The following is a 26,472-nucleotide window of genomic DNA, read 5'->3' as shown; positions in this document are numbered from 1 at the left end:
TCACAAAACTAAAGATATTAAAACTTAACAATTTAGTTGAGTATAGGGTAAGACAAATAATGTATAAAGTATACAATAATTTGTTACCGTGCAGTATTCTAAACATGTTTCTAAGAAAGACATCAAATATCATAATATGCATTTCAATAAAGGGAGTGATGGTATGGATCAGTCTTCAGGATGAATTATAAATGTGAAATACAATATATTTAAAAGCCTGTTTAAAAGTAAGGTCATAGATAAATGTAAGATACTTGTCTGATATTCCATCATAATCTGTTCGATTATGACAATGTGTGATATGGTATTATTGACTGCATCCATGGTGTGATAATGAGATTTGGTAAATGTAAGGACATGTGTAGCCATGTGTATATATAGTTATGATCTGGACAGTGTTTTATAAGTCTTAATAAGGTAAAAAAAGATTTGACATTTGACAAGATTTGAAGATTTGACATCAACTGATTCATTTGCTGTTGCCACCTGATTCCATCGGCTCAGGGAAATAATCCAGTTCAATGAACCAGATCTCCGGTCAGTCTGCCAACAATATCCTCAACCTGATGGGTCTGTTTAAATACCTATGTGTGCTGCTACAACTGGTCGAATAATTTGCCAATTTTTAGGCTTTGTGTGCATTGTGGTGTATAGTATACATTTTTAAGAGGAGGTTGAGGAGGAACACGTCTTTAATGAAGTAAAACATTTTACATACTTTACAACAAATGAATACCTTCCAAGCCACAAACAAATGTATATAAATATAATAAAAAAGCAAATAAAAGTAGACACATCCCAACCTGCGCAGTAGGCACGCTTTATACTGTACCTGTCAAACCATCAGTGAACATAGTATTTCCTCATCACTCCCCAAACATTTTCCTTCTCTGTCTCGCCCACACACGCACGCACGAATGCAACCCAGATAAACCATGACTACAATCACAGTGGTACACAATTCTGCATTTGGGTGAGTAATCAGATCAGAGAAATCTTAAGCTGTAGCAACTGAAAGCATGCAACACATTACTGCAGCTACTGAAAACTGCTATTTGGCTACATCTCAAGTATTTTCACAGTGATATACAATGTCAATAGAACTGCCTACTTGTAGCCTTTTCCAAGTTTGTATGAGGTGTAGGGTAAGATTGTGACATAATGTAAAAACCCTCTATGACAGTAGCCGCCTACACCAATGTGAACTACTCAAAAACCAGCTTGGCCACTAGAAACCATTATAAACCACAGGCTTGAATAGCACAAAGATGTTTTTCACGTGTGGATCACATTTTTGTAAACCATGACTATCTAAAATTAGAGTCTAGATAGAGTATCTGTTAACATTATAGTGTGTTGACAGAGCTACACTAACATCCCAAATGTCCAGGGACACAAATGTGTATTTGTGAGCAGATGGGCAGTAATAAAACTTCTGTTTCCATGTATGGCCTCACTATGGCTTCAGAATTAACATTCCACAATTAATATTACCATGTGTCACAAAAGGTAAATCTACTGACAGGGAAGATTAATTCATGAATGTAACAAAGCCAGTTAGTTATTCCTCCAAAGTGAAAGAAATAAGACTCAAACCATTGTTAAGAGTAAAGATGAAGTCAAAGAAAACAAAAGCTACTAAATAGATAACACAATTGAATGTTGTGTAACATTAGTAGTACAGGATAAAGCATCTTCCCTTCAGCACAGTGACAGGCTCAGTCACTGTAAATACAGTATTGTGTTCAGCACCCTACTTCCTTCACTTAACAAGGAACTGCCTGGTGTTTTGTACCACAGCACAATCCTTTTATGACACATTGTTAGTGCTGGACACATCATGCTGCAGGCTTGCTTATATTCAGACATGCTGTGGTAGAATACAGCATATTGCAGGGAGGAGATAGGCAGGAGCCAGGTATCTTGTAATTTTCAAACAGCTGAGTTCCCCTTCTTGTCGGCTCTAAATAAGAGAGAAGATGACAGAGACAGAATTGTATTACACCTCTGTCATTGAAGCATTAGAATTAAAGCAAAGGGATCGCCAGTGAAAACTAAAAACAGTGGTCAGATCATAAAGTTAATGGCAGTCATACCAATGCATACCTCTGCAATAACTATGCCAATAGCAGATGCATATATTTTATGACTTTAACTGAAATGGTAAACACCTACTAGCATTAAGTATACATTAAGTTTTCCTGTTAACTGCAACACTGCAAAATCAGTATTTGTTCAGTGGCTACCAGGCCTACTCTTGAATTCATAGGTAAGATTCACTGTGGCATTTTTAAAGATGGTCTACTCTGAAAATAATAAAACTCAAGAGAAATGAGTTTGCCATGCAGCAGGTTGGTTATATGATTATCTCTTCATTCTATGGTATCAGTTATGTTTCATTCCTCATTCATAACAACAGATTAATCAAATACATCAAGGATCATTGCTTTACAGTTAGGCCAAAGCCTTGACTAGTTTATGTATGTTACAGTACACGTGAAATGATGTGCCTGTATGTGTCCATGTCTTGGGTATCTCTTTATGACTGATCAGCTGGTTTGTCTCAGGTTTAAAAACAGTTAGGTCACCAGATAAGATAAGCTGCTCAGGTAACTCTGTGACTGAAAGAAAAATAGTTAAAGACAGATTTATAGTTCACATAGACGTTTAAAATGGCATATTACAATTATACTTGCGATAAAGAAATAGGACACAGGAGTTATCAATCCACCAAACATTTTTCCTGTTTATTGAATATTGTGGATCTGCAAAGAACAGCAATTATTTCCTTCGTTGTCTCAGTTAAATTCACTCACCGACAGAAACCAATGATGCACTACTCACTTAGCTGCTGTGTCCTGCAAATCTGTATCCAGTCTGGTTTTGCATTGGGTTGGATGGCAAAGAAAAAGGATTAGTGAGGGAGTCGAACAAGTTCTGGGTGTGGCGAAATTGTCAGTAAACATGCAGTGGATGGGGATTAAAAGCCTGTTTCAACAATGCCATAAGAGTTTGAATGAAGGGGAAGGAAAACAAGCATCAGTGCTCTAAAGTGGGAGGGTTCAAGGTCAGAGGAGTGAGGCACAGATGCGCTGCAATACAGGGTGCAATCATTTACCAACAATAAAACAGTCACCAGAGTTAATTTTTACCCCTTAAACACAGGCACTTTAACACTGGACATGGATGTCTGTAGTTTTCAGACTCAATCCATGCTCAGTGGCACAAGGCATGAAAGCAGAAAAGTGTAAGACATGGCCTCTTGGATAATGGACAGGGTTAAAGTTAGAATAAGACATTTCCACTCTATTTCCTCTAACACACCAAAACGTGTGTGTTTTAGGGAGTCTTATGAGCTACAAACAGACCCTTTTTCTCTTTTACACAGTAAAACTGGGTATAAACTGCTACAGTATCTTCCACAGAGACTGTCCTGACCAGAAAAAAAACAGCATTGACCATTTGCTCTAATTTTAACATCTCTCTGATGAGCGACCAGAAGTTGTTTATATGACTGTCCTCTCCGAAGCAAAGTAGTGTGACAACACTGTTATAGCGTAGTCCCAAGGAGGGCACCAGGGTGGATGGTTGGGTGTACAAAGTGTATAACGTTAACATCAGAGTCCACAGTTTGGGTTTGACCTTGTACAGTTGGTCATTGTTGTTTTCTTTTCACCATGAAGGCTATCATTGCCTAACTTTTACCAACTGAACTTCACAATACCACAGCCACTATGTGTAAAATTTGAATTTTATTTTTATTTTGTTGCAATCTAGTAGTAGTATCAATAAAGCTGTGTAGTATTTGTGGTTACTTTACTTACTTCACCCACTTATAATTTTTCACTGTGGGGATAATTTGCTGCCAATTATGAGAAAGTCTAGTCTGTGCTGCTGGTCTGTACAGTCCCTTTACAACCATTCGTACTGATGGAGATATTTGTGTTTTCAGTCTGGTGTCAGTCCCACTATGTATTGCATGTAAATTCCTCAAGAGCAAACCATCAGACCAGCCTAGCTTTGGGGGTGACTATGTACAGTATATCTGTTGTTAGTGTAGGGTACCTAGGGGTATACTGTGTATATTCATTAGATTTCTACTAAAACGTCACAGATGAGAGGTAAAATGAATCGGTTTACATGGAAAGCCACTTCACAGACTGGAGGAAGTAAGAAAAACAATATTGGGCTGGTTTTATGTTGGATAAGGAGACAGCCAAAGGTCAGTAAGGTTAGTCCCAGCATGAGAAAATTCACAGTAGCTTTGAAGGATTTTACAGGGAGACTTTGACACAACCAACTGATCAATACAGGCAGGTTAGGTGATTTACCTCATGCATGCAAATCTGTGTATAGACCTCTCCTCGTCATACCTTTGGGCACAGTGAGAGATGTATAAGCATGCCTAATTTGGCACTTGAAATCAAAGTTTGCACTGTGTTTGTTTCCTTTTTCCAAGGAGGATGTCAGTGTGTATTTCTTGGGTAAGTATTCTAAAAACAATTTATGCCTTTATGATGTGATTACAGCAGTTTAAACAGAGATTACAGTCATTGACTATGGCATTTAACACCTAGGAAAGGCAAGACAAAACACACACAAAATATCTAAAGATACTTGAAGATCCCGCTATAGGACATACTATTTGCTACTTGAAACTGGAAAAAACTGGAATGGATAATAACAAAATTGCAGAGGATGAGAGGTAGGACAGTTCATTTGGTAACATGGTTAATATTTGTCACTTTATGCAAACCATTGATAATTTTGATACAGGCTGACTCACTTGACGATGCTGGGTGGAATGTGGACATAGTCCATTGGGATGATTTCTCCAAGCTCCTGCAGACTATTCACATACTTGATCTTACTGCTGAACTTGGAGCTGTAGAAAACAGAAATCAGAACGGTTTGTTTTACTACTGAAAAGAACTGATTCAACCATTGTGATGTGGTAAATTGGCTCCTGGATTTCCATTGTAATCAAACTGTCTTCTTGGAAATAATCATAATTTGTGAACTATAAGCACTTGACACCACCACAAATTAAAATGTGACAAGTCTAAATATGTCACATTTTAATTTGTGGCTAATCATAAAATCACAAAATGTGTGCATTTTTTGAAATTATGAACACCTCTAATGTACATCCTGTGATAAACGTCATCTCAATGTAAAGTACAAAGGTGAGACCTTATGAAGGGTCTGGTGATCCCCAGCAAAGTCCTTATGAACCAGGAAGGATGGACAATGATGAACATCTTAAGGTTTTTCTTTAGTCTGTGGGGCAAGAGGAGAGGCAGAAGAGGTGTGAAAAAGGGTTAGCAAAGGTTAGCAAGATCTCCATTGATATAAGTGTAAATTATTTACAACAATCAGCAGAGCTCAAGGTTTTTCACAGTGAAGTTGTTCCTCTGTAGAGGAAAAAACAGCATGAGTGGTCTGGTGAAAGCACATCAAAAAGTAAGTATTTCAGGAGATGATGACTCCTCATTATTTTACTGTTTATTTTACTTTTTTCCGAAATCACTCCCTGTTATATGGTGCACTATATTTACTGTCCACCCTTTTATTTGAGAGAAAAATATATGTGTTATATAATGCTACAATTTAATGCCCACAAACACTGACATAACAGAATATGGTATTGTCCATGGTATGTATACTGTAAACTATTGCTAAGAGTGAACTACTGACTGTCTTTTAAAGCGTGAATGAGGAAGTGATTTCTGACAAACTCAGTTTATGTTGCGATGAAGAGAGGCAAATAAGATATCAATAGGCCTCTTCTATGGTGGCTGGTTTTCATAAATATTAACCAGAAGAATGAGACTATTGATAACATTTCAAGTCATCAAGTTGTGTAAAGTGATATATTATGTTTTCATTTTTCTTGTTAAAGTATCAAAGTCCTGCCACATTCATTTAGAAGAGTTATCAATTATCACAGTAAAATTACAGAATATTAGCAATTAAGAGGATCAAGCCTAATCATAAATATTAAACAGAAATCTAGGGTGATGTTAGCTCTAGTTTGGTTTGAAAACCAGTTTCACCATTTACTCATTTTATTTTAAAGTCTTTATGTATTAATATTAACTGAACACTCAAATGATGCTTGGGGTGTGTATATACTGTAGTTCTGTCACACGTTTGCCTTCCAGAGTTTACTTTTGCACAAGGAAGACACTTGTCTGAGCTGTTGTTACTAGAGTTGTGTCATACGTCTCTTTTTTTATATGCTCAAACCATGACCTGCACCCCAACAACATCTGCCCTCAACAAAACTACAGCTGAGGTATGAAGATTTTTGTCTATTGTCTCTTCTACTCCATCGACTCCCTGGAGATTCCTCACATCTCTACAACACGCAAGATTTTTTTCATACAAACGCAGCATTACATTTAGTCAGTTACACATGCACAGTGTTCTACTGATGGGCACCACAGCAATATTGAGTTGGTAATTTTTTTAATTAGCATTTTAATGGTAGGTGCTGCTGATTTATTATTTAATTCCCCCTTTCAGGGTTGATTTGGATTTTTCTTTCATCAAAGAAATGTATTTGAAATTCTTCATTACAGTCTGCTTTCAGTACATTACATTACTGGTTTAGACTTTCTGGAGAACAACATAACACAATGACAATAATACTTAAAATCTATGTGATACAGTATGTAATCAAATCTGCAGCATCATGTAACCATACAAGTCCTGGTCAGAGAACAAAACACCATCAAGTTTTTCATAGTATAAGATTGAGAGCTTAAGATAGGTTCTTTTTCAATGTTTGTGTGGTGTGTGTTAAATATTACAGTTACACAATATCATACAAGTGTGCACTTGTTTGTGTGAATATTACCTTCTGTCTATCATTTGGTAGCACTTTTTCATCCAACTGAAACCTGGCATCCTCCTGCGAGGTGTGGCACCATTCAAGTAAACGATCATGTAATCATCTGCCACCATCAGTTCCAGGGTACTTATGACATACCTATACACACAGACAAAAGAAAACAGTGTTATACTGGCAAATGTTTATACAGAAGGATAAACCAAGGGCTGCTATTTCAAGGTTTGGGCTAGGCCCCTTCATTGAAGTTAGGGAAACATTAATGCTATAGTATGTCATGATATCTTTACACAAAAGAGTGCTTGCAACTTTGCTTCTAACAGTTTGGTGGAGCCATTTTCCTATTTCAACATGATACTTTATTTGCATGCCCATAAGCGTTTGGGCCATGTGGTGAAACGGGACTCACAGAAAAAGGTTTTCCATTACATAGTTGTAATTGTCACAGTCGCTGTCCGGTAGGAAACATGCTGCAAATACGATGATGGCATTCTGTTCAGCATAATAACCTGAGAATATAAAACACAAACACAAAGAGGACACTCACAGTGGGTTTCACTTGCAGTGCATATGTACAAACCTGTTTTTTTTTCTTGTCTTATTTATCTAATTAATAAGTGTGACCCACAAATTCAAGGCCCATCAGTTAGCACCATTGTTAACATGGCAGGTGCTTATTTTGTAGTCTGTAGCCATCTATGAAAGCAATCTCTATGCCAATTTGAGTAACTGAAACTAAGAGCTGCTGAAGAAGCAATCATCAATACAGCACTGATAAAAGAACAAATTAAGTCACAACACAGCTAATAGAAACGTATTCAAAAGAGAATCTACTCAGCCAAATAAATTGAAGTCTAGGAATCCCGACCCCCTAGAATTTAGGATCCACCCGTTTGATATAAAACACTGAACCTTTCATTATAGCAGTTTCTAATATTAAGCTGGAATATATTTACTGTAAGTTCAGTGATTCAAATGCATATTAAGATGAGAACTGTTCTGATCATGCCTCTGTAACCCACTCTCCCCCACTGTGTAGTTACTGCTATTGTTGATATGTAGGCTAAAGTTAATGGGCATTCAAATTCCTGTGCCCATTCAAATTCCATATGCAGAATATGAATTTGACAGGCCAAAAGGTGGAGTCCAGGAGAATTGGTTCAGCATGTTCAGAATATGATCAAAATGATCAAAAGCTATAAACGAAACACAACAGTATAGGAGAAACTGGTAGACTTGGATTTTTAGCATTTGTGCTTGCATACCTCCATGAGAAATTACTCTTTTGTATGGTTCAATGCACTTCATATCAATGCGATGCTCCTGCTCCCCTATCACCACGCTCCTCCACAATCTGCTATCCCTGCTCTCCTCAGCTGATCCATGTCCTGCGATGGCATCTCTTGAAGCTGCTCCTGCACCCAGATTAGCCTCTTCTGAATCCTCTGTGTGACATCAGTGATATGAACATTTTACAAGGTTACATGGCAGCAAACATAATGAGTATTTGCATTTTGGGTTCTATTTTATGCAGTGGAAAGAGCTACTGAAAAATCCTGAGCCAAATCCAATTTGAAAATGAAAATGAAAATGATGAATGCTGCCAAATCCCCATACTGTAGAAGAACACTGCAAAGCATTTTTGTACATGTTTATGTGTCTGTCTGTCACCTCCTGTGTACATTTAGACAAGTGTATATTGTGTCTTGTTTGTCACACCGTGTCTGTTAAGCTCCAGTGAGTCAGCCTCATCAGGTGTGTCCAGCTCATCAATGTTGACATCCAGGTCATCTCCAGTATCCAAGGCCTCGTCCTCTGTGTCCAGAGCATCTTCGGAGAGGAGAGACCCCTCACTGCGGTCTAGTGACACGTTCATTGGCGGAGCTACCAACTTTCTCCTTTGGTTAGAGCCGGCTGATAGATCAGCCGAGGAGGATGGGTCTGGTCAGAGAGAGACGGTTTGATTTTTTTTTTTTTTTCTTTTTGTAGAGAAAGGAGGAGTACATTTCTACTTGTGTTAAGAATTTGTCAGTCAATCCAAGTGATCCTCCTAAATCATAATTCTTAGCTTCAGACTGCTAAAATATGCCATAAACACATAAAAAAAAATGTTGCTTAAACATTCACAAAACTTTTGAAACTATTGATAATATCTCAAAATATTGCTATTAAGCCTATACCTCTAAACTTTTACCTTTATCTGCAACATAAATCACCAGCACTAAATACCCAAAGATTGAACAATATAAGTTTAGTTTATTCTTGCTGTTTATTTACCTTCTCTGTTATCCATCTCCTCAGCAGCTTCCTCACTGGAGGCTGTCTTCATCATCATTCCTGCTGCACCGTCTCTCTGTTGAGACTGTCTGCTCAGAGGCACAGAAAGACAATAATGAGCCACAACATAAATGATCATTGCCATTACCACTGCCACCATAGGCACAGCTACACATAGTATTGGGCCAAACAAGCCAAAGATAATCATCTACAGAGAACAAGAATCTAACTTTTCCCATTACATTGAATGAGGAAGAGTTTAAAATCTGTTCATTTGACTCCAGAAATGAAAGATTACAGAAGTGACAAAGCAGACGGACAGAAAGCGACTCACTGCTTCATTCCCAGGCTGCACGTGTGGGCAGAGGAAACAATACTGAGCAGTGTTGCTACCTCCCCCCAACCAAAGCCCCACTAACAGACTCTGATTAGCATAAGGCCTGCTAACAATAGAGAGAGGCAGTGCAGAAAAACTAGTACAAATACACATTATAGACGTAAAGAAACACATGTAGATATAAGCTTTCTTCTTTTTTGTTTTTAAAAACAATCTCTGTCTTAAGACACCTACCTTTCCCTGGCTGTGTTCTCCCAGCACGAGTGACTGAACCACTCTTTCCACAATCAAATCACATGACCACTTGATTATGGAAAAGTCTGTTGAGTGTGTGCACAAACACACTCACACAGAGTAAAAGACAGGGGAGGGTTGTGTGTCCCAAAGAGGGGCCAGGTCATCAGAATTACAAAGTGGGGGAAAAGCAAGTTCCATGATGAAACTGCTAACGAGGTCCAATTAAACTTCAGCACACACATTTGGACATATACACACAGTAAATATTGAACCAAATACTGAACATGACTTTTGATACTGACTTTTGATTGAGAAAAAACTATATGATAAAAAAACAGTAGTGAAGTGCTTAGCCTTTGGAAAAGCAATGCTGTTCCACTGTTTATCTCTCTGTCTTTCACACATTTATAATATAGATAGAAAACATATATAATCAGGTTTCAACTTTCTAAAAAAAACAATGAAAGAAAGCCTAAAATAGTCTTGCTAATTATTAGATGTTAGACAGTTCTAAGAAACAATGCTGGACCTGTCAAAAGGAAAAATTGAGTCTGTATGCGTGACCTCTCACCTTGACAGAAGAAAGTGAACATATCCCTCGGGCACATACTGCGCATGATCTTCCCTCTCATGGTGGACATCTGATTGGTAGAATGGCTGACCTTCACATTGGTAATGAGCATGGTCTGTCTCATAATGGCACTGGCCATCAGCTTGATACTGAGAGCACTGAAGTTCAGACACGCACATGGAGTTGGAATCCTCTCCGTACTGGCTTTCAGCTCTGTACTGAAACTTGGAATCTGGATCCTCCAAACTGTACTCGGAATTAACTCCAGCTTCATAATAGCTCTCAGCCTGCTCAGACCCGTACTGTAGAGCTGTGGCATCAGTAGTAAACTCAGCATAGATATCTGTGGTGTTTTGTTGGCTGCTGGATTTAGTATCTACGCAAGCTGTGAGCATGCTCTGGCTTTCAGTTCTTTGGTCAATGTGGTGGTAGTTGTAGCCATACTGGGTTTGACCCTGAGTTACATTCTGACTTCCTGTCCACTGATATGCAGCATTCTCATTGGTTGGCAGGGACATTGGCTGGGATGTCATATCTTGGTGTCTTCTTCCAGGGGAATGGGTGATCGAGGATTAGCGCAGAGAAAAAGAGAAATTCATAAAGAATTGTGAATACAAATGGAATACAGTGAACTTCATCATGTATTTTTGAACTATACAAATCTTTTGAGTTCCACTTTAATCGGTATATCAAACACACATTCAAACCCTTACATTAGGGCCATTTGCTGATATCAAATTTTCATTGTACAATTGCCCCAGCTTGTTCAGCAGACTGGTGTGTTTAAATACCCCAGGCTCACAGTAAAGGTGCCCTGTGGAGTTTTTGACCACTAGTGGCACTATGGAGCATTGTTTTTATGGGTGGGCCCATGTGCCATTGGTTTTCAAGCACATGCACAAGGACACACATGCATGCACATTAGCACACAGGTGATGTGATGCATTCCTGCTAATATTCCTCTAAATATATCTTTCTAAAGAAACACAACAATGCCTCAGCAAAGGCAGGGAAGAAGAGGACTGCTAGCAAGGAAAACATGGATGTAAACAAGGCAGGTTTCAAAAGTTCCAAAAAAATATGTGTTGAAAATTATTTCTGAGGAAGGAAATGTATTCAACACATCTGTTAGGCTTTAATGATCCAAACAAAGTGTTTTGGTGAGTAACAGGTTTGTTTGTTTGTTTATAAGAAAACTCCACAGGGAACTTTAAATAATGCTTAAATCTAGGGAGAAAAAATTAAATAAGCTACTGTTACACAACTCAATATAAACAATTCATTCATATAAAACCATACCTTGTAATACTTGTCTGCAGTAGTAGACAATCTGCTTCACATACAGTATATTCAAAACAATTACACAAAAGCAAACAACACAGACTTAAATACATTATGTACTCTTTGCTAATGTAAAGTTGAAAGTACATGGACAAACTTTTATTCTCTATTGCACTGGGTATTACCTATGCACACACTCACACACAGTCTTGCACGCGTACACACATCCACACCTTGTAAGAGAGCTAGGGGAGCTGTTTCCATTAGCTGTGGTGGGGCTCCAGCTGTAATGAGGCAGGTAATGCATATTTAATGAGGCGTAAACAGATTTATAAACACACACACAGAGCTGCAGATGAAAGCTGGCTGCCGAACACATGAAATACATCCACAGTTTGTTTCTTACAAACGTGAATGCGCGCACGCACAGGCACACACACAGATTGGTCTTTCTATATTTATGAGGACACTCATTGACATGATGCACTCCCTAGCCCCTTACCGTAACCATCACAAATAAATGCCTAACCTTAACCCTTAGCCTCGCCCTAACCATGGCCCTGACATAAATCTCATTCCAACCTGAACCTTAAAACCAAGTCTTAACCATCAAACAGCTCTTTGATGGACCGGCTAAAATGTCTTCACAAAGATGGTTTCAAACCAAAATTGCAAAATTTGTCCACACAACCATAGAAAGACATGTACACACACACACACACACACACACACACACACACACACACACACACACACACACACACACACTTCCTCAGGAGGGCCCTCTAGCTTTATTTCGACAGTCTGTTCAACAATTTGACTATTCCTCTGACATAGAGACTTCGTTGAGAAAGCTGTAGAGACTGAAAAACCCAGCAGAGAACTAAGGGAGCACGGGTGGAGGGGGTGGTTGGCACATGTGTATGCGTGCACGTGTGTGTTTGTGTGTGTGTGTGTGCAGGACAGACACAAGTGTGCACAGGCATGTTCATTCACTCACTTTTGATTCACTCATTCTGAGAATAGAAAGCTTGTGATGAACAAAAGCAAAAATGCTATAAGGATAGCTCTACATTTTTCACTGGAAGCCTATCAGCCCAAACAAAGTTCCCTTAACTCGGTTATTGGGGTAGTGTATTGGGGTGGAGGCAGAAATTTCAATCTCAAAATCTCTGAAAATCAAAGGAAAACTATCTGCATAGCAAAATATTCTGGACAAGAGATGTACATGAGAAGAGTTTTGCAATTTGGGTAATCCAACCTTTTAAGATAAGTACATGGTCTAATAACTTCCATATTATCTCTTTTTATGGAGAGATAATTCATTTGCATGTTATTAGTGTTTATGTACTTGTACTGACTTTTGAGTAACAGTAAATGGACATAAGAAGAACAGCAGAAAGCTTAAGACAAAGTGTATGATTTGAGGTGCGTTGCTTACCTTAAAACAAGTGAATAGCTATCATGAGAAGCTTCATGGCCTCCAATCTGTTGGTCAGTGGACCATTTATCACGATCAGCAGTCCTTATAGGTTGTCCATCATAGTAATCCAATGTATTCTGTAGGACCCTGTCCCGCTTTAGTTCAAGTGTTTGTAAATCTGGTTGATGAATTGATGAACCTCCACTCAGCTCCTCAGTGAAATTTAGCAGATCAGAAGATCCCAACGGTTGTCTTTCTTGCCTCTCACTTTGTACTTCTGAAGTCCATTTTGTCGTGGAAATGTGCTCTGTAGCAGTTTCTTCCTCCTGCTCTTCCTCATCATTCTCCTCTTCCATTAAATCTCCAGAAAATGGTAATCCAAGCCCTCTGTCAGTAGAAATACCCGATTCACTTAATGGGGTGCCAGTCAAAGAGCTGGTGTGGGAGACTGAACTGTTGGTAAGCACAGGAGATTGTGTTTCAGATGTGGTTTGAGTTGTGTCCTGTCTCACTAACTGATCTCCCCAGTCCTGAATGTCACCCAAAGAAGTAGGGCATGGTGGAGGTGCAGAGGGTGACTGCCCACCCTCATCTGAGTCTTCCATTGAGATCTGTGAATGGACATACACTTCCTGTCTGGTTTTCAGGAAGTGATCTGATGGATATCTTAATGATGGAGACACACTTCTGACAACGATGCTTGATTTATCGTCATAGTTTCCTTCTTCTACCTGTGTTTGACTGGAACCTGTTGGTCTTGAAACTGACTGATGAGAAGCCTCTGAGGTGTTTTTTGATTGGCTAGGACTAATACTTTCTGGCACCATGTGATGCTCTGTGGCATTATCCAGATTTGCTTGGTAATGAATGGATAAGACGGCCTGATTTTGCTCTGTATCTGCACTAAGTGTACTGTCAGTACCTCCGGTCATTTGGTTTTGCCTACTTTGCTCTGTGTTCTCCTGGTGCCCCCCCTTTGCAGCTTGGGCCTGGGTTTGCAGTACTGTGGCAGCATAGAAAAGCATGCTAAATGTTTCCATGGACTTTCTTGTTCCTTTTGATTGTCTGTCCTCCTGTCTAGGCCTATCATGCCACTCTCTCTCGGCTTCTTTTACTGTTCCAGACACAACAATATACTCCATTTCTAGGCCTGAAGATGACTCTCCGTCAGAATTGGACCTGAGTTCGTCTCGACTATGTGATTGAAGGCTGTCAGGGCTACATTTCAGTGTGTCTCTCTTCCCCCCATTGCTGCAGCTCAGAGACATAGATTCTGTCATTTTGCGCTCCACATTTCCATTGCTCTCTTTATTAGTCCCCACTTGGCTTTCAGTGGCAGTCCCATCTTCATTGTAGGCCATTTTGAATGGAAGATCACATGATAATGAAGCTGATTCCGAGCCGTCCCAATTCATATTACTTGGGGATAATGACTGGTCAGTCTGGATTTGAGTCTCAGCAGCTTGTCCTGGACTTGAATGATAATTTGCTGAAATTTGCTGAGTGAAGGAGGATGAGTCCACCATGACAAATGGGGAGTAATTGGTGGGTTGCTCTGTCCAATCAGCCTCCTCTGATTCTTCTCTGCTTTTGTTGTCATGCTTCCTCTCAGCTGAACTTCCCCCACTCCTGGTCATGTGACCCAACTCAGTAGTTCCTTCAAACAGGAACACTTGGTTGGCTGACTGCTCTTTATCTGAAATTACTGCTCTGTGTTCAGTCTTTCCCAAAGAAGTAGCCTTCTGGTATTGATCGTGCGTCTCATCTATCTGAATAGGTTTGGTCACAGCTATAAAAGGGCTAGACTGCCCCTCTAGCTGTATCGTGTCCACCATGGGGCTAGCATAGGTCTCAGGGGAGGATGTCAGGCTCCACACACCAGCTCCCACATTGTCATATTCTGAGGTTGAGGTGACCATGCCAGGGATGGACAAGTCCCGCATGTTAGTGCCTTGGCATGGGGACGTCTCATCTTCTGAATGTTCAGATGCCAAGTTCAGTATAACAGACTGTTGGCTCTGAACACTCTGCATATCATCATCCCCTGTTTCTTCACTCTGTGCTCTACCTTCTGCAGCCTCTATGACTATCTTTACATTGTGTTCAGTACATATCCAATCCGCTTCTTCAGGTGTTAGATTAGTTACTTTAGTCAAACCTCTCTCCTGCTCCATAGCATTCTCTTCTTCTGGCTGTTTTCTAGCATATGACCCTGGAGAATCACTGGCATCTGGTGATCCCATGTGACTGAGGTCCTTTCCATTTTCAGGTCCTTCGGGGCTTGTTATAGTCGAAGAGCTGTCTTCCCGTATGGTGGTGTTCCACATCTGCATTCCACCATCAGAGAATCCTGGTGGACTTTCCACAGACGTGCCACCCACAACATTGAGGTTCACACCACAGAAAGAACCTGAGTTTTCAGACAAGTTGTCAGGAGTTGTGAGTGGTGATAGACTGTCATCCCGGATTGTCATATTCCACATATCTAATGATTCAGGGTAAGATGTGGTGGTTCCGCTATCAGATTTGAGAAATCCCTTTTGAGCCGAGTATGTCCAGAAGTCTAGGAGCTCCATCTGTTGGTCTCCTTTTTTTCCTTGGACCCCTTCCTCCTCTTCTTTAGATGTGTCTGGTGTTAAAGTGTTTAGGATTCCTTTCTTTTTTAACAAACAGGGCATTTTCTCTGTCACTCCAATGACAGCAGCTTTGCATTTTGCAGTTACTTCCTCCTCAGGTGGTGTCAACTGCAGATCAGCCAAAGAAACAGGGTTCCACCGATCCTTCAGTACAGAATCTGGGTTCCAGTTTCCGTATAATTCAGTCTGCTCAGCGACCAGACTAAGCTGAGGTTCAAGGCTCTTTCCCCTCCTGTGGGCATTCTCTGACTTAGAGATCTCCTCCCTGCTTTCTTTTTCTGTCATGTCACCGATTGACTCTTTGCCTCCAACTTCCTCTACAATATTCTGTGGGCTCTCAGATTCCTTGGTCCTATTCCAGGCACTATTATCACTCGAGGACAATGCTCCTTGGGTGTCAAAGCCAAGTTCATCCCAGGTCTCTGACAAGGATGATGACACACTGTCCTTGTGCTGTAGGCCATTGATCCTTTCAGCTATATCTTCTGGGAAGAACCGGACCCCGCAACTGCTTGGTGGGCGGCTACCTACCAGGCTGTTGACTGGGGTCGGAGGAACCACAGTGTCAACCATTTCATGCCCATGGATTTGACCATGGTGGTCAATTGAAGAATTTCTACTTCCAAGCCCATTTAGTGAATTAGTAGCAGAGAAGTCCAGAAAGCTCAGTTCTTCTAGTTCTGATAAGACGGAGCTCCCTGCTCTTCTCTCTCCCTCATCTCCTCTTACTTCAGAATTTGCTAGTTCCCCTCCTGTTGGCAAAGAGTGGTCACTGCTATGTAGTGGGTCAAAACTAAACAGGTCAAAGTTGTCACTCCTATTTCTGCTAGTGCGTTGCTTCCTCCTCTCAGGTGGGACAGGAGGGGAGAGAGATAACAACCCCAGGGGAGAGGGATTTCTCAGGAAGAGTCCTCCTGGCCCAGCTGCTGGACCTCCTCCTGCTGTAACCTCACCGACTGGACTGTCATCACTAAGGAACACTGAGCTCTCCTTGGAGGAGCGGCTGCTGCGTATGGTGGTCATACCGCTGTCAGGGCTCACTAACTCCCCACCAGCATTGACTCCTACAGCTCCTGTGTCCTCTTCACCAACTGCCATCGGCCTATTTACAGAGATAAAACAACAATCTCATTGAATTTTGTCAGTTCCTAAAATTGTGAATAAATAATATTAAATATCAAACATCTTGATTTGATGACTTTTACTGACACTGTATGAAAAAAAAACATAAATTCAGGTTTGCATTTAATACCTTGCTATTGCCACCACATCATTGCCTCCTTCTGGCCTCTCTATGTCAGAACCATCCATGTCATTGATACCAGATGATCCCTGGGAAAACTCCACACTGCCTGCTACTCCCTCCGTGGAAGAGGTCCTACTGCTGGGGTGGCAGGCTAAAACAGAGCTCCGTCGGTCCACAAAGTCCTTGAGGAGGCCCTGGATTTCCTCCTCCAGCAGAGATGGAGTACCAGAAGATGGGGGGGTGTTTAAAGGGATGTGGTAGACCTGGAAATTCTCCTTTGCCTCCAGTTCACCAGAAAGAGACCAGCTGGAGGACTCTTCCAACTCACAGCAGATCTGCAAAGACAGCCACTTCATCTTAACATGCTACATTTTTCTTTTTAAAATGATATTTCTGGAAACGCTAATTGACAAGAGTGAGAATGACGTAACTACACTTGTGCCAACTGGTTTCTGACCATCATCTTTGGAGCAGCATTATTACAGGGCATTACCCCATTTAACATGCCACACCTCTCAGGAAACCTCTTGTCAAGTTGCTGCTGCTGTCCTTTGTAATTTTGTGAATGAAATATATTAATTAGGGATTGAGGTCATTTTTAAAATGGAAATTATTTCTTTACCAAAAGAAGACCAAAAGAAGTGCTTGTGTCTCACTCAACATAGATGGCTGTGTTGGCTGTCTTACAGCTGATTACCTGGTTTAGGATATCTGTGTCGTTTGAGTAGACAGCCACCTGCTGGCGGGGATGATGAACTGTATCATTGATGGACAAGAGAACCACCAGACCATCGAGGCTGTGACGATGAGTGAGTGATTTAAGCCCATCCACATAGCCATGCCAGTCCTAGAGGGGAGAGAAGACAGACAAACAAACAGAAAGAAAGAGAAAGGGTGAAGACTTCAACAATCTGAAATGTGTAAGGCAAGCTGTTAGAGTTCCAACTTTTTTGAACTTATATTATTAATGAACAAAAATGGAAAAAAGCAATTATTACATTTCATCATAACAATCATAACATAAAAATGATTATTTTGGTGACAGCTGTATCTGAAACTTTGTTAGACCCCTGCCTTTTATTGTGCATATGATTTAATTTTTTCAGGAAAACTGAAGTGGTTTCAAGTAAGCCTTCATCTGTAGCAATGAGAGACGGAGCTGTCAAAGCGCACAGAGGGGTAGAGAGACACTTTGTGATTTATTGTTTGGAAATTAACTGTTTGCTCTTAAAACAGCCACCATGCACAGATTATGGTAATTCAGTGACACACACTATGATTGATGGATGGAAAGTTGCATTAATTAATTGTTTTGTTTGTCAAGGGAACTTGTTTTTTCTTTCTCTCTGAAATGATTAACAACAATGTTATGGCAACCATAATTTGCAATGCAGGGCTACGCATAAAGTGTGCAAAGTGATACTTTTGAAAACATATTTGCTTGATTAATCTAGATTTGTTGTACAACTGTTTGTTTTGTGAAGTTCTCAAAATTGTTGTTGTGCTTATTTAAGACAAACTTTTAAACAAAAGATATAGTTGTAGTAAAACTAACAGAGGAAGTTTGACATGCATGTGTGTGCCTGCCATTCATTAAAACTTCTGTACTTCATGCTGTATTTCAGATAGACCAATGATCGTCTTGACTTGGAACATGTGTATTTTCTTGCTGTGAGTTGTGTATAACAGTGTGTGTGGTCCCTCTTTCTGCTTGAGCCTGTGTGTGTGTGTGTGTGTGTGTGTATGTGTGTGTGCATTTGTACGGGTCCACTGAAAATGACTGATGAACGCTTCAGGCGCTGTATCTGCCCAGGCTGTGTCAATATTAACCTGTGAGGATGAGGGGGCTACAATACTCCTCCCCCTGTTCCTCCCTCCACCCCTCCATCCTCCTCTCTCTCCACAATATGGCTGCTGTCATACACGGGCTCATCAATCCTCACACACACACACACAACTGTCACTTCACTGACACTGCCATTTCTCAACAGTGATATCCTGATGAGTGCAATGAAGCCTCCCGAGATTCGTTAAAACACACATACTCACTCACTTAAGTACAAACACACAAGTGAAATCACATGCAACCCTAACACATGAAGATACACAAATAAATCCACCAGTCGTCTACTGTAATCTCAGTGTATGAACAAACATGTACCAGTATGTACACATGTGAGCTCTGGTACGGCAATAAAGTCTTCATGATTTACAGTACAATATAAACAGAAATGCTCAAATGATGCCGATACTCCAAAGCTACTACCCAGCTGCGTTCATATGCACACACACATACACACACACGTACTCGCACACACAGGCAGGGAAATAGAGTCAGAAAACGAGCAGAGTGCAAATCTCTGAGATAACACGCAGGGCGACAGTCTGTCTGCCATTTGGCTCTTAACTGAGTAAATTACAACTCATATTGCCTGCCCCTCCTCTTTCTCCCTCTTTTTGCCACCCCCAGATACACAGATTGCCTTTTCTTATAAATTACCAACATGTTAGCAATAAAAATCCACTTGCTAACTGTCTCTAAGAACCTTAGGATGCGGACTCAGAAACCTGTATCTCATTTGTTGAGCTTTTGTTAAGCTGAGATATCACAAACAAAGGCTTTCCTTCACTTTATTACTTTTTTATTAACTTTCATTTTTAATTCAAGAGCAGACACAGGAAAAAATATCCTGCCACTGCAGATATTTCAAATATTCACTGTTTTAATGTTTCAAGCCTTATCAGAGAAAAGCATGCCGTCACCAACATGGTTGTTTCGTCATGAAAGTAAAACATATGAGGTACAGAAAATCAAAAAGTACGCATTCTTGTCACTTAGTATCTTTCAGTATACTTGTTTTCAGCTGTGAAATTGTTCGAAATCATGAGTATGTGAAAAGTAAGTAGTCTTCAAGAGCAGGTACTTGGATGAAGTAATGTTTGTGTGATGTTCCACTGATGCACAAGTTTGTTCTGTACTTCACTGTATTTCATTCACAAGATAGTGTGAAATAAAAGCAATCACTTACAAGTGTTCCAAGTTTCCATAATAAGAAACAGAGAAACAAAGATGTGCATCACAACACAAAGATAGCAATAATAGTTTGGGAAAAATAACACTTGAATCACTAAAAAAAACCTTATGGCAGTAGGCCTGTATCAGGGTTGACCTGGCTTTGTTTTGGTAGAAATGTTTGTTTGTTTGTTTGCTTGTTTGTTTTTTCTTGCAGGTATGGGTTTTGATAAAGGAACTTTAGGTCATGAGGTGTGGTAATATGACAACGATGACAGCAGAAGTAAAGTTTTTCTCAGCTGATGATATTCTCCAAACATGACTTCAGCCACCACTTTTAATCAAAAATGCAAGGGCAACAATTACCGTTGGTCACAGGCAAATATTATTATTAATATCAATATGAACCCATGTTCAGCATCACTTCAGTCGTGAATTCCCCTCAGTCTAACTTTTTAGATTTAATTTTTTTTTTCTTTCATCAACCTCTTTATGTATCCTGTTTCTCCACCACCTGTGTGTCTGTTTCCACTTTGCCTCTTCATGTCTTGCATTCACACACTTCATCTTTCTCCCACACTAGGCCCCGCTCTTCTCTCTAACTCACTCACACTCACACACACACACACACACACACACACACACACACACACACACACACACACACACACGAGCGAGAGAGCGCGCACTCACACACCCACCCTCTCTCTTTGGTTGTCTTTGCTCCACAGGTAGCAAGTCTTTAGCGGCTGCTTGCAGTTCTCCCAACCTGCCATCATTATGTACAATAGCCTTAGGTACAAAACTCAGGCCTCATAACTCATGCCCCGCGTGCGTAAATTCCCGTGCAAACACAGTCAAAGCAAAAAACACATTTCCTGCTGTCGCCAACATCTCCGGCAAAGAATTAATCAAGCGTTCATCCATTTAGGCTCTTTGCATACCCTTTCCGTCAGAACACAGAACGCTAAGAGAGTTGCGAGTTCTTCTCAGGCGATCGTTTCACCACCCTGATGAATCCATCAAGCGAGGTTTGATTTATACATCTGTCTGTGATCACAGCGGTACAGCTACAGCAAATGGGGTGGCAAGGAACGAGCTGACACCACCCTGCTCAAACACACACATGCAAATGTTCACACACGCGCACACATGTGCAATATATACCATTTACCACACACACATGCACGGCCAAACTCACGCATGCATGTGCTCACAAAACAACAGTTATACTCTCTTGTTCACACTCATGCGCGCACACACATACTGCTTATGAAGTTTTTTGGAGAGACAGAAGGAAAAGGGGAGGGGGTTATAAAAGTTTGCAGAGAGAGAAGCTCAAATGTCTTTCTGTCTTGTCTATCTCATATGGGCCTTCTCCGCATGCTTCATTCACTCAGCTCTAAGTGCAGGGATTTGGGGGCCAAGATGCAAGCACTGAGTGTATAAATGTTTTGTTTTGTTTATTTGTTTGCCCTCAAAGCCAGAGGAAGCCACAGGGGGAGAACTAAAATGGAGGAAGAGAAAGAATGAGTGCTTCATAAGAGATGATGAGGAGGAAACATCAGTGCAAGTTACTAAACATACCATATGATGACTTTCCTGTGCGGTGGTTCTCCAAACTTATTCAATCGCTACATTTGTGTATATGTAACAAATTCTATAATGTGCGCTGCAGCCAAACAAATTTATAAAATATGTATAAATATTTCATATTCCAGAGAAAAAGTGAGATGCATCTTTTTAGCCTGCTAATTTGTTTGAACCGTGTAAAGAGCTGCAACAAAAGCAACACTGAACAGAGTAATAACATACCATCAGCAAATCCCCTTCTGTAAATAGATGTAAAGTGTTCATGGATGCAGATTTAGAAGTGGAATATTTGAATCATCTCTCAATTTGACATGGCTACAGCAGGATGAATATTTTCACCAGGAAAATCACTGCGGTGTATGAAAGAAGGACCCAGGAAGTCAGAGAGGAACAGAAAGATAGAGGGATGGAGGGGCGGGGCACCCTGGCTTCCTGGTCTTCAATCTTAGTCCCTGGGAGGCCCACCCTGCACCTGCTGTCTCCTATTGCCTCTCATCAGAAAGGCATTTAGCGAGTGCTGTGGCTGCGGGCCCCTTCATTAGTGAGCATAATTATTTGTGCAAGTGGCGTAGGGCAAAACTGGCCCCGCATAAACAAACAGAAGGGCCGGAGGACTGTGAACAAACAACACATTAGAGACAATCAACGTCGCCAACATGAAAACTAAAGCAAACCTCAGATGCAGAGATAGACACATACGAACACGCACACACACGGAAAGAATTAAATGAACAAATCTACAGCAACACAAAACTTTATCAATCAATACAGAAAAAAGTAAACAACAACAACAAAATAGTGTTAACGCAGTGCAGAAGATGAGTGATTTTGTTTAACAGAGAGAGAAAACAAACAGCTTTACAATTATCATTGTATCATGGTGGAACACTGGATTAGTGTGTTCATATCAGAGTTCAACTCTAACTTTTTTCATTTTCCCACCATTCCCCCCTCTGCTGTCTGAAGAGTTTAAATAGGCTGAAGAGGACAGAAAACAAAGAACACTAAAACGCATTGTAATAGGTGTCCATGTTAACACGCGCGTAAAACACATTATTCACATATTGATGGCTGTGTGTGGCTGCGGGCTCCTGTCCCTCCCACAGTTCATCAACTCCACAGCATGACAACTCTTCATCCGACCAAAGCTTCATCTGCCAGCACTAATTACTCAGCCATGAAAACCTCTGATACACAAACACACACTCACTGGCAAACGCGCACTTTATTCTGTTTGTGTGTTTATGAATTGGAGCTTCATGATAGTGTTACAAAAAACCTTTTGTACCATTAAGAAAAGCCTCCCAACTTCTCTGTTACATTAAACTAACTTACCTACTATCTGTCATGTCATTCACATCTACAGGTGACGCTGACAATGACTGTGTACCCATGAGCGAGCCTATTGGCTCCTGTGGTGCTCGCCGACATAGTGCCACTATCAATCCATTAGACAATGTAGTGTTTCCGCGTGTCGTGTACACAGGGATAAATTGGTGACTTTTCAAAGAAATTTAGTCCCAGTTAGCCTGACCATGCAAAAGTAAATATAACACTGAGTGAGCTGAATACTTTCTTTTCTACAGAGAGATAAAGGAGACAAATACAACTACTTACTATAGGAACTACTATGATACATATGACACAAAAATGGATGTAAACAATACATAATACTAGAAATTATAAAAGGCTATTGATCATTTCTAATATAAAAATTTACAAAGTACTTTCTTCCTAGACCACCACCTGGACAAAGCTGGCAAATATCAAACCAATCAGTGATTTTGTATAATACAGTTTCTGCGTTTCCATGCGTTTTATGCAATGTGACACCTTCGCTACAACTGTTTTCATCTACACTGAATTGCAAAAAGTTCACAGTTTCACAGACAACTTCATATAATAGTTGCTCATAACATCATGGGAAACTTTTTTCATGATCATTCTTGAACAATGTTTTGTGCCATTGAAGCCAAACATGGAACTATTGTTTGAAGAGCTGAGAAATATTTGCCTTCACAGCTTCAAACGCAGCGCACATTGATGAGCAGCTGCAAATGACACACAGAAACACCCAGACAGTCACCGTGATTTTGAAAGAATGAAATTCCATTCATTTTCACTTTTCTCTTCCATAATAGGCGAGCAAACAGACTGACTAATGTATGTTTGTACAGTACACAAAAATACATTAGTCAGTCTATACGATGTGTCCATATCATTACACCACACACACTCTGAAGCTTTTTCTTCTGCTAACTAGGCAGTCGCAGCCAGATTTGTTTTACCCCAAAATCTAACTCTGTCCTCCTTAACTGCTATCAAACACACACACACACACACACACACACACACACACACACACACAAAAAAAAAACACACTTTGACAAACACATAACACATAAACCATTAAAGACTAATTGAATCTAATTTATTTAGTTTTCTGGAAAGAACTTCCCTAAGCCCCCTCAATAAATGACACCCTGATACCGTTTTACTCTCTTTTCAAACACAATTAAAAAATAATATATAAATATATACACACTGCAAATGACATGCATATAAGGAGTTCATTTTGGAGCCCGATCTCAGGTCATTAGTAACCCACCATGACGCTGTGGAGTTGGAGGGTCCGCTGGCGACACACAGGCCTCTGGCCATTTATTCTATATTAAGTCTCTAATGGGCCCCTCTCTCTCTCTCTCTCTCTCGCTCCTGACACGCAGCATGTAGGCACAGCGCTGGTAAAATATGCACAGAAAGTCCGGTGCGCACACACAGACAAAGCCATTCAAATGAATGGTTATTTATTCGCTAAACGAGGATCTGGGTGTTTAATGTTCCTTGGACGTTAGGTAGTTTTCTGGGGGAGGCAGAGCCATACCCCTACGGCTACAGACATCATTTATTTTACACATAGCCTAATACTGCACGCTAGGCAGCCGCTGAGAAAAATGGGCTTTGGAAGTGAGAAGGAGATATAAAAGAAATAATGAATGATATTTTTTTTTTTTGGGGGGGGGGGGGGTGAACACATTAGAAGTTACAGCAGGGAGAAAAGCAAGGGGTAGGCTTAAAGGCTTAAAGCACCCTCTGTGTGTGTGTGTGTGTGTGTGTGTGTGTGTGTGTGTGTGTGTGTATGTTTGCAAATGCGAAGAAGAAGACGAAGACGAAGAAGAGAACGTCAGAGATAGAAAGATAGAGAAGTTAACACAAATGTGTGTGAACATTTGTGTATGTTTGAGTGTGTGTGCTGGATTTTAAAATATCAGTGGGGAGGAAGGTGATGCCTGGTTGTGTTGGAGGCTCTCAGGCCTCCATCTACATCTCATCCAAATGCAGAGCATCACAACATCAGAGGGGCTCCTGTGCTTGCATAAGAACACCTCCCCAAATGGCACAGCGCAGGTGTGATGTATCCAAAACATGAGAGCCATCAAAAGCAACTTTTTAAAAGAGAAACATAGTTGTATTGTTTTGTTTGTAAAACTCTCTTTTAAAAACACTATACAAGTTTTCATGAGCTTCTTTCAAAACAACTAACAAAAGGAAGTGCACTGAATTACACCCCAATGTAATCACCATGATATATTAAAAGAAACAATCAGGCTAATGAGACCAATAACTGAGGTATGACTCTTTGTCAGCTCATCACAAGTGTAGGATTCATGATATTCGTAATTGTTGTCAAGTATACAAAATATCTCATAAAATACACTTAAACATATCTAATGAAGTTGTAATTTGTCTTTAAATTTTATTGACAAGAAATGGGGCTTTAAACCTGAAACTCTCTCCCAGGTAACATGATTCATCAACTGAGCTTCAGATAAATTAACTTGATCATTATTGGGTTTCTGGGTCCTGCACAGCTGGGTCAATTTACACTTAATTAATAATGGCCGCTATTGAACTCGCTTCAACAGTCAAAGAGAGATCTTTTCATATTTTAAACGAAAAAAAAAAATCATCGGTAAATGAGTTTATATTTTTGTTTTAAGCGACTGAAGAGAAACTAAATGGAATCAGGCATTTCAAGCTTTTTTTTTTTTAATAATGAAAACTTACCTCCTTATCTGTGGTCACTGAAGACAGAGCTATGGTCATCTCTCCATCAGAAAACTCCTTCAACTCCATTGTAAGCAGCTGCTCCAAGTCTACATCCAGCCAGTACACACAAACAGACTAACGGTTATGTAAAACACACACAAAAGGATACAAAACAATTTCACAACGGACAGAAAAAAAAAAACACAAGTATGAATGCCCTCTCTAAAAGTGCAAGGTAATTCAAATGATGTTGCAATACTTGGACAATATACCAATGAGCAAATCTGTGACACCACAGGGATTATACTTTAATTTTTAGCAATCGTGGGACTTCACAATTCTGTCAATAGCAGCATAAAGATGTTTTCAATCATGTTGCCTAATTAGATCTTTTCTCAAGCCTGCATGGGCATACTCACACTGTGCTTAGGTGACAGCTCCCTTGCTATCCTGCTAACTGCATGCACAATACCAGCTCTGAAGCACATATGGGTATATAAATGAAACAAAATTATACCTTCATTTACATAGGATAAGCAGTTAAGTTTAATGAATTGTTTGGCCTCCAAAAACTGTCACTTTGGCAGTTATGTTACAGCTGGCGATGCACATGGATGTATTAAGAGAGCTGTATACAGTTTAGCTTTAATGTCTTACAGCCAGTTTGATCCAGTGGGCGCTCGCTTGCAACTCATGGTGGTATTGCAACAATAAAGTCCCATGGGGCCCAAAAAGCATTTTCCCCAAAGGCACCTGCAATTGTAAATACAGTCAATTATTACTCTTTGCATTGTGAATTTTTAATCCATGAAGGTTTTGTATTTGTCGAACTTTCCCAGGGTGGGGAGGTTTGCAGTGGGCCATATAATGTGCAAGAAAATCTGGAAGCTGGAAAACTATTCTGGCCATCTTTGAGTCTGGTATCCAGTTCTTATAATACATCCATGTGAAAACC

General features: G+C 40.2%; 1 protein-coding gene across 1 annotated transcript in view; it reads right to left on the bottom strand.

The window, feature by feature from the left end:
• Positions 1–674: 674 nt before the first annotated feature.
• Positions 675–26,472, bottom strand: part of LOC111652903 (prune homolog 2 with BCH domain) — a 35,941-nt gene continuing 10,143 nt past the window's right edge. Inside the window, exons 6-20 of the mRNA XM_023403295.2 lie at positions 25,536–25,624; positions 17,559–17,708; positions 16,868–17,196; positions 12,998–16,717; positions 10,276–10,821; positions 9,131–9,219; positions 8,573–8,794; positions 8,119–8,298; positions 7,263–7,362; positions 6,863–6,994; positions 5,194–5,280; positions 4,787–4,885; positions 4,332–4,373; positions 2,845–2,877; positions 675–1,963 (exon numbers count right to left, since the gene is read on the bottom strand). Coding sequence (XP_023259063.1) covers positions 1,933–1,963; positions 2,845–2,877; positions 4,332–4,373; positions 4,787–4,885; positions 5,194–5,280; positions 6,863–6,994; positions 7,263–7,362; positions 8,119–8,298; positions 8,573–8,794; positions 9,131–9,219; positions 10,276–10,821; positions 12,998–16,717; positions 16,868–17,196; positions 17,559–17,708; positions 25,536–25,624 — 5,849 coding nt within the window. The 3' untranslated portion in view covers positions 675–1,932. The remainder of the gene's footprint in view (positions 1,964–2,844; positions 2,878–4,331; positions 4,374–4,786; positions 4,886–5,193; positions 5,281–6,862; positions 6,995–7,262; positions 7,363–8,118; positions 8,299–8,572; positions 8,795–9,130; positions 9,220–10,275; positions 10,822–12,997; positions 16,718–16,867; positions 17,197–17,558; positions 17,709–25,535; positions 25,625–26,472) is intronic.

The sequence above is a fragment of the Seriola lalandi genome, unplaced genomic scaffold (genome assembly GCF_002814215.2).
Source record: "Seriola lalandi dorsalis isolate HSWRI2012SDOR001 ecotype SW California unplaced genomic scaffold, Sedor1 jcf7180002054110, whole genome shotgun sequence".
NCBI lineage: Eukaryota > Metazoa > Chordata > Actinopteri > Carangiformes > Carangidae > Seriola > Seriola lalandi.
Note: the sequence above shows the minus strand (reverse complement) of the source record. Positions and strands in the feature narration are given on the sequence as shown.